The sequence below is a fragment of the Alosa pseudoharengus genome, unplaced genomic scaffold, assembly GCF_046254945.1.
Source record: "Alosa pseudoharengus isolate Yale_2024_CS ecotype anadromous, Long Island Sound unplaced genomic scaffold, YU_APseudo_1.1 YU_APseudo_1.1_scf_8, whole genome shotgun sequence".
NCBI classification, from domain to species: domain Eukaryota; kingdom Metazoa; phylum Chordata; class Actinopteri; order Clupeiformes; family Clupeidae; genus Alosa; species Alosa pseudoharengus.
In genome coordinates this window covers 21214077-21223112 of record NW_027468870.1, presented here as the reverse complement: position 1 = coordinate 21223112, position 9036 = coordinate 21214077, and the positions used below count along the sequence as shown (strand labels likewise).

The following is a 9036-nucleotide window of genomic DNA, read 5'->3' as shown; positions in this document are numbered from 1 at the left end:
ACAGCCTTCCTATTTGTGTGGAAATAGGTCATTGGAATCTTTCCACACATACAGTATACAGTATATAATCCTCACCACATTTACAATTATTTATTCAAAGCGACTTAAAAGGGCCATTTTCATCAGGGCAACTCAGTACGGTGGAGCAAACGACTTGCAATTCATGACAACACATGCAAATAGACAAAACACTTGCAAATAGACAAAACACGAGCAACTTAAAAAAGTGTCTTCATCAATTTAACAAAGAAAGTACACAAACTACCCAGCCATAAAGGTATCCTGCAGGTGAACAAAACCATTTTGCGCTTTAGCAAGTGGTGAGTGTGACCTTAGACAGTCTTCACTATTTCTTATATACAAAATTCAGTCATTCAATCAACCAAGTTATTCAGCAAATACACTTTACAAATTAACTTTACATTTCGTCTTACATTCATTATAGAATTTTATTTAGAAATTAAAATATTCAGGAAAAATCAAATATATTCCAGACTTTTCAAGGGCCCTCTTCCCCCTTGGGGCCCTAGAAATCAGTCTCACTTTCCCCCCCAGTCCGACGTCCCTGCCTTTGACAAACGTGATGACTGAGTACCCATGACAGAGGACTGTTTAGGCTTCTACTGCAACCACATTATTGATGTGTATGCAAGACTATTTGTAGTTAATCAGGATAAGACCCCGACCACCTTGTCAAGTCGGGTAGGCTACCACCCATATGACACATGACACCTGACAAATAAACTTTTGGTTTTTTGGTGCGTTCCCATTGATTGTGGGCAACAGATTTTGGTTTCTGGAGAACTATCATCGGACAACAAATCATCCTCCAGTCAGAACACATTCAACCGGTTAGGTGGTCACTCAGCAACATTGCTCAAAAAGATGGCACATGCATCATCACAGTGGCAAAACATATTCATGGTAGTTTTACATGTGAGAACTGTAACACAGCATACTGCAAAAAGGAACATGAACGATTTTGTCTATGGGGAGGTGCACAAGTGGTTCAAGGTTCAAACTGAGGGTCAATTACAAAGTAACTTCGATACATTGCCCTCTGGCGGCGAGAGGTTAGAAGTTCATAATGTTTCTTGCCTGGGACCGTGTGGCCACAACAACACACAGTCACAGAGCTCATTCAGGGAAAGATGGCGACTCGAGTCCTCCAAAGTGTGGGAAACGGCCTCAACCATGCTAGAAAGAGTGTCAGAGGGAACCAGCAAGTTTCTCTTACGATAAGGTGAAACCTACATTTCAGAGAGATAATTTCAGCAGAAATTGTTAATGCACTTCTGCAAAGTGTTCGTAGTTGTTTGCTAACTTGCACAGCTAGCTACCTGTGATTTAGGTGCAAGTAGTTCGTACGTAGCCTACACAGCAAGGGACTCTTAACATTAGGCTCTTTTGGTAGAACAAGCTAATCGGCTAGCCATTTGATTCACAAGTTATAAAAATCTGTAGCGCCGAAAAGCAGGAACTTTTCCCTCTCCCCTTTGGTATGTATGTTTATGCATTTCTTTTGAAGGTCGAAGTAGTAGTTTTCCGAACAAAACAATGGGGACGTCAGAGCTGTTTTGACCCGTACGGCTGGAGAGCTTTGGCAATCTTAGGCTAACGTGATATCGCCACTGAATTGTCGCTCAAGGTCATTAGACATAACATGTGACTACGGAGTTGTTGCTTTTGTAGAGTCTATTGTCTTGTTACAGTTACCACTTGGATTGTTACATGATTTATTTCAAATAAACTCATGTCATCAAACGTAACTCGCACCAGCGGCGTTACAACCTTTGTTAGGACTTTGTTAGTTCGTCCCTGAATGACTTTTCCCAAAAATCTCAGCTATTTTGAGCATGAACTTGTTCCCTTGACTTATTTAAACAAGAATTTCGGTCATTTTAGGAAACGATGGTACATTTTGTATACAAGTGTTTAATTCCACAGCAACATGCTTGCTTACCTTCTAGGTTAAAGAGGAAAATATCACTGTAAATGCAGCCAAAGTCTTTAAGTAAAACCTGACCTTCAATGCAGTTATCCATTACATGTAAGTGTGATTAATGTATTCATGCAACAGGTGGATCCAAGTTGATGCACTGCATAGAAGCAGTTCTTGAACAACTGTGTTGAGTAGCCTAAATACCTTTGACCTTTTTGGAGTCGGTAAAAATAACTATGGGCATGTTGAGTTAAACACTTCTTTCTCCTGTCCATCTGCAGGTCTCTCTCTGCATCACCAAGCAAAAACCGCGAGGACAGCTGGTTCAAGTCTCTCTTTGTGCGCAAAGTGGACCCCAGGAAAGACGCACATTCACATCTGCTAGCCAAGAAAGAAGAGCATAACCTCTACAAAATCCAGTGTAGGCCTACAACAGCATTTCACAATTTTATGGAGCTGACAGTGTTAACTAACTGGGATTGGAGTGGCCAAATAACCTGCTTAAATTAAGGGGGGAGGATTTAAGAACTATAAGGCTTACTGCTGGTACAACTGAAATTTGTTCTGATTGGGATTATTTCAAACAAGTATTTCTTTTGTAGTTCACAATGTCAAACCAGAGTGTCTTGATGCCTACAACAAGCTTTGGTAAGATCCACTGTTACAGTGGTGCATATTGTCTGCTCATATGGTAAAAGCACTGAAAATGTGGCATGCTTTCATGCATATTATAATTGATTCTTAAATAGCATTTAAATAGCAAAGAGAACATAATACCTTTGATTGAATCATTAAGATGCACCCGGATGTATGTAAATTGTATTTCTGTGGAGATTTTATTAGAATACTGCTAGTGTTTTATTAACGTCTGTCGTTTTTACAGTGTGTTTGAGATGGCAGTTTAGAATTGTTAAATATGTACATAATTGCTCTCTCTCTCTCTCTCCCTCCCTACTTCCCTCCCTTTCTTTCTTTCTTTCTTTCTTTCTTACTTTCTATTTCTTTCTTTCTCTCTCTCTCTTGCTCTCTCTTTCTTTCTCTCTTTCTTTCTCTTTCTCTCTCTTTCTCTCTCTCTTTGTCCACAGTGAGAAAGTGCTTCCCTCCATCCACACCGATCCTCAGTACACGTGTGAGCTGGTGGGAACCTGGAACACTTGGTATGGGGAGCAAGACCAGGCAGGTAGGAGCTCAGAAGATCAGATCACAGCAACTCATCCAGAGATACAGATTCATAAACCTACAAAGTCTTCAACTTATTTGACAGCCAGCAATACGCATTTATCAATTGTACTGTAGCATGTCTGTATGTGTATTATTCTATGACGTTGTGTATATTTGTATAATTTAATTAGCCCCCAGTGATACAATGCTTGCTGTTGAGTGTTGATGTGTTTCTGCCTTCCCTAGTTCATCTGTGGAGATATCGAGGTGGATATCCAGCCTTGACTGATGTGATGAACAAACTCAAGAAGAGTCAGGTAACTCATTTCAGACTAACTCATTTCATCATGTGCGGTACATATAAGCTGTGCTAACATCACTGCCTGACAATCACTCGGCCCGGGTTCGCTTCTCGAATCCACTGTTGCAAGGCCATGTCTCTTTGGATTAAAGCATTTGCTAAATAAATACCAGTCAACTTTGACTTATATAATATGTAAATATGTTTACCTCATAGTCACTGGAAAGCATCATAGAACCACCAGTAAACCTAAAGCAAATAAATATTGGGAGTAATTTAACTGTAGTAATAGGGTGACTAGTGTGTACAGTTACCCCATGCACTTGTCTTATTATAATTAACAGGACAATTAACTCATTCACTGCTTTTTTAATTATTGTCTTAAGGAATTCTCGGACTTCAGAAAAGAGCGGTCAAAGATGCTTTTGTCCCGCCGGAACCAGCTGCTTTTGGAGTTCAGCTTCTGGAATGAGCCTGTACCCAGAGATGGGCCGAACATATACGAACTGAGATCGTACCAGCTCAGGGTATGTGTGCATTGTTATGTTTTTGCACGTAACTTTGTCAGAGTATATTTTTAGGGGACAAGAGGTTATTGTATCAGTAAACAGGTCCTTCCGTCTGACCTTGTTTGTGTTTGTGTTTGTGTTTGTGTTTGTTCATACAGTTTGGTTTTACTTTGGTTCATATTGTGTGCAAGCGAAGGTCTGCAGTCCCCTGACTGCTCTTGATAGTTTTCAATTTAGGTACTTGGGCATAACAAGGTCAGATAAATATTCTAGTATTTCTGTTGCATTGGTGGTATGTGAAACGAAATATATATTTGGGCTTGTGCATAGAAATACTGTCTAAGTGACCATAGTAGAAAAATAAACTAAAAATAAACAAACTAAAAGCCTATGAATGTGGTCAAACGGCTAAACAGTGACGTTGTCAAAATCAAGACGGTCATCTGCATGTGTAGTGTGAGGAAATGCAGTGGTCTCGTAGTGCCTAAGGAGCTGGCCTAGTATGCAGTGACCAGAAAAGCTGCGGGTTCATTGCAGTGTGAGGAAACTGACCATGTCTCACTTCTGATTTATCTGTTCTCAGCCTGGGACTATGATTGAGTGGGGAAACTACTGGTAAGACTTCTGTTTTTTTCCTGTCAAACAGTAAAGTGTCAACATGTAACCCAATAGGCCTGTATAACCCAATGAATATTCAACCAAATCTTTTTTTTTATTTTGTACTTAAGTCTAAAATACTAAATGTAAGTACTACCGTACATTGTTTTTACAAATATGAAGACTTTAATTCTTGGAAACAAAATGCTATTTTCATATTGTGTATACAGATGTTAAAAAATCTAAATCTATATGATATTGGTGTTTACTAATGCACTTGTTTATGCACTTATTATTGTTGCCTCTACAGATTATAGTAGCTGAATTTTATGAACGGTTTGTTCAAGCTATCTTTAAATATACTAAGACCAAATGAAAAATCTATTAATTTTAAGTAAAGATATCTCTATTGCCTGCCATAATTCAACTTATATATTTTGCCTGCTATGACCAAAATGATGATTGATTTTAAAATCCTTCATTTGAAAATCACGTTGCACAATGAAGTAATGACTGTAGTCAACAGTGATTGAATAAAATATGCTGATTAAATCCAATACTATACAAAACCAGGATGATCTTAAGATAAGGCCAAAGCTACCAGGCTTATGCAATCTCTGTAAACGTATCTATCTCACTAAGGCTATCATCAGTGATTAGTCTGTCTGCTGGATGACGCAGTGTGGGCAAGCACTTAACTCTAGGCCTCTGAAGAATATCTCTTTGTTTTGTTGGTTAAAATAACAGCAGATTTATGTCAATGCCCAGAGAGAGAATGCCCACTGATCAGTTGCCAGAAAATGTTGCATAGGGGGCATTTAAATTATCTGGCTTACGATGTTTAGAAATGTAATGTGAGGACTGTATTTTATTTACCCCTTTAGAGTGATTTATCGGTAAGTACAGTACATAGACATAAAACTCATAAACAAATGTTCAGATCTCAGTTTACGGTCATTCATGGTGTTGGCCATCAAAGGATAGGCACGCATGGGCTTGTTGGGTCCTCAGTGTTCAAGAGGGCTATAACTATAACTTTCACGGACGCAGAACAATGCATTTTATTACACAATCTAAATATATGTCTGCAAAATCATGGAGGAAATCTGCTGTGATACAAACCAGATAAAGCCGCTAGGTTCTTATGAAGTTGTACAGTTTCCAGCAGTTAAGCAGCTACTAAGGCTAAAACATATTCCAGGTGGTGCGTTAAAGACGTGTTTTGAATAGTGATGATTGAGGAAGGAACTGTTTTGTATAGGGCGCGGGCCATTGAGCTCCGCCAGGAGAACCATGAGGCTGTTGGCGGCTTCTTCTCTCAGATTGGGAACCTCTACCTGGTGCATCACCTCTGGGGTGAGTCAACTAAAGGCATGACATTGACATACATCCAGTTCTTTCAAGCTGCACTTTTGTGTACTAACAATAATGCATACTTTTAGGCGTCACAGTCACTATGACAGGTGATGTGTATAGAGAATTTAAGAGATAGATACAAGAGACAGAAACAAGTTTATGGGAATATTCCAGGATTAAATGAATAAGTACAAATTAAAAATACACGTTATAAATGGGCCTGTATCTGTCAGGTAAATAGTTAGAGGGAAAAGGCTTTGAGCTTTATGTAAATGCTGTCATGAAAACTGAAACTAAGATTTCAAACAAAACTGATGTATTTTGCATGCTGCCTTTCCCACAGTTAACCCTGTATATGTGTAGATGGAAATTTGAACTTAGACACGTTCAGCGTATAGACCTTTTTTTAAAAGGTAGCTTTGGCCAGCTTTAAATCATTTCATTCTCTTGCAGCTTACAAAGACTTGCAGTCCAGAGAGGAAACTAGAAACGCTGCCTGGAAGCACGAAGGCTGGGATGAGGCGGTCTACTACACAGGTGAGATGGCAAACAGGTAGAGATGAGGCAGTCTACTATACAGAGGTGAGACCTGTAGCAGGTACGGGCAAGGTCACCTTATAGGTGAGGCTTGTAGCAGGTAAGGGTAAGGTCATGTTACAGGTGAGTTCTGTAACCGGTAGAGATGAGGTAATCACACAGGTGAGACTTGACCTGCAGCTGCTAGATACATGGTTGTCGTGCTGGTGAGCTCTCTAACTGCTCCCACACACAGTTGCGTTCCATCAACGCATGCCAGTGGGTTTTCCAGACGGTAGCTATGCATAATTTGCTAAGCGTAATTTGATTGGCTGGTGCCGCTCGTCGATTGGCTTGATTGGCCGGTGCCGTCCTTCGGTGCAGCAAAAGTTAAACTTCTCAACACGAGCGACGGGAGCAACGCAACGCAACGGACCCACAATTCAGTTCGGCAACGGATGACGTAAGCCCATGTAAAGTGAACGGGATTCGTCTCCAGCACTGCAACGCACGCAACTGTGTGGGAGCCGTAACTGCTAAAGAAGTCTGTTAAATGTTGCACTGTTATTTAGGATGTAATGTATGTTCTTCAGACTTTTGCACAATATGCATAGTGAGTGTGTAATGCTACTAATGAGTTGGACAGTATGATCTTTCAACCGGTTAGTATTTTGCCAAATGAACAACGCCACTGGCAAGAGTTCTGAAAGCATGATTCTGCTCTCTTCTCAGTCCCTCTGATTCAGCACATGGAGTCGAGAATAATGATCCCGACGAAAGCGTCTCCTCTGAAGTAGCCAATCGGAAGCCACCCAGCAGGTGAACATGGAACTCATTTCTAGGGAAGTGAATCACCTGTGACGGATTCCACAGCCTTGGACAGCCATCGGATTTCAAAACGCTAGCACGCTTTCCTTTGTTTAATGTCTCTCTCTCTCACTCTTCTCTCTTCACTACGGCTGTTTGCCGTTAAAGATGAAACAAAAATGAAAAGAAATCTGTAAATGCTGCCGCATCTTGCCTATAAACTTTACACCGTTCAAATCAAAGTAACGGTTTCCTTTGGAATTTTGACCCATTCCTAGACAGCCATGATGATGGAATTTTGCTGATTTTAAAATGCATCCATTACCTCTGTATGTGCAATTAGCAAAAATATTTATTGAAAACAAAACTGAGGATCAGCAAATGGAGATGATCATGAAAATGTCTTGGAAGAGTGATTGTATTTGACACCACAGCAAATTGACCTCAGTAAACCTACTAACAACTCCTGTCAGTATGTGTTGCCTTGTTGCAGTTGTACCCCTCTGATCAGTTGTCTGTCTATTTTTCTGTGGACTCAAAATACAATTTTGGAGGTTGATTATGTTCTTCCACTGCATTTTTGGGCATTCATTGGTTCTGTAAAAAGTCAGTTACTGTCGGGTGTGTGATGGACATAATGTCACATGACTCAAATGTCGTAATTAATGAATAATTCATTAAAAGAAGCTATTCCTGGTACCTGACTCAACAGTTCCTAGTATGTAGGGCCTCTATTCATTTGGCAGGGTGTTCTCAGTGTGTGTCTGCTGACTGGATTAAAAGTTTGACAGCATACTGTAGCTCAAAGAAGCTGAATTCAATTGGCCCCCATTTAACCAGAGACAACATTTTAGACCCTGAGATCAGATTACTGATTCAGATTGCTGAAACGTAAAGAACAGCAAGTATGCCACATAACATTCTTATATCATGGCAACCACAATACCATCACAACACAATTATTGTGTTGCATAAAGTAAAATGAGAACTTTCTGTTGGTTAATGAGTCAGTTACTGCATCTTCTCCTGTCAAGAACATATTGAAGACAGATTTATCAGGTGTTATCAGGTTCCAGAGTTGCTTGGATTTTTGTTATTACGCGTTGGCAGTGTTGACTACAGAAGCACTGTTACAAATCCAGCCTTGGATGCCTAAAACAGGTTAGCTGCTTGATTGGTGAAGGAAGTGCATGGGCCTTTTAATAGTGTAGGTCCAATCTTGTAATGGTTAGGATTTGTATTTGTGAGATGATTAATGCCTTGCAAGACGACTAGCAAATAATTGTATTTTCTTTGTGGGGTATGAAATGTTTGATGTGCTGTGATTTTATCAACATAGAATACATGAATATGAATTGTAATATTTTTCTACAGTGATGATGCTTTTGTTTCCATTTAAGGAAAGCTTGTCACTGAAAGTAAGCCATTAAATCCATTATGTTTACAGTCTGTGTTTTACCTGTTGTTCACTGTGTGTGTGAGAGTGTGTTTCTGTAGGGTCTTAGCTGCTTAGAATGAAGTGCTAAATTAACTCTCAGGTGTGGCAGGATTGTTATGTATATTGTGACACTTGCAAGAAAGTGTCTTTTTTATATAATTTTCTTTGAGCTTTTAAAAATATTGAATTTTTATATATATATATACTGTATATGGGTCATTCTATAATTCGGGGTACATTTCAATTGTAGAGATAAACCAAAAAAAATGTAATACGTTTTTAAATCATTAGTCATAGAACACACATGACAAGTATTTGCTGAGCTTAAACCTGTAAGACTTCAAGTATTTATTTGAAAAAAAAAAAGTCATGACAGAAAAATCTGTCAACTCTGTTAGAGACAAACTCT

At 39.4% G+C, this 9036-nt stretch overlaps 1 protein-coding gene across 1 annotated transcript; it reads left to right on the top strand.

Moving 5' to 3' along the window:
* Nucleotides 1-1108: 1108 nt before the first annotated feature.
* Nucleotides 1109-8635, top strand: LOC143111384 (protein NipSnap homolog 2-like). The gene is made up of 10 exons (XM_076273612.1): nucleotides 1109-1243; nucleotides 2224-2363; nucleotides 2545-2590; nucleotides 3028-3122; nucleotides 3350-3420; nucleotides 3791-3931; nucleotides 4497-4528; nucleotides 5772-5866; nucleotides 6320-6403; nucleotides 7115-8635. The coding sequence occupies exons 1-10, from the start codon at nucleotides 1152-1154 to the stop codon at nucleotides 7177-7179; spliced, it is 861 nt and encodes a 286-aa protein (XP_076129727.1). The 5' UTR covers nucleotides 1109-1151; the 3' UTR covers nucleotides 7180-8635.
* Nucleotides 8636-9036: the final 401 nt, after the last annotated feature.

Coding starts and splice junctions, on each gene's coding strand:
- LOC143111384 (XM_076273612.1), top strand. CDS start 1,152: ATGGCGACTCGAGTCCTCCAAAGTGTGGGAAACGGCCTCAACCATGCT. Junction 1,244..2,223: donor CAAGTTTCTCTTACGATAAG/GTGAAACCTACA, acceptor GTCCATCTGCAG/GTCTCTCTCTGCATCACCAA. Junction 6,404..7,114: donor TGAGGCGGTCTACTACACAG/GTGAGATGGCAA, acceptor CTCTCTTCTCAG/TCCCTCTGATTCAGCACATG.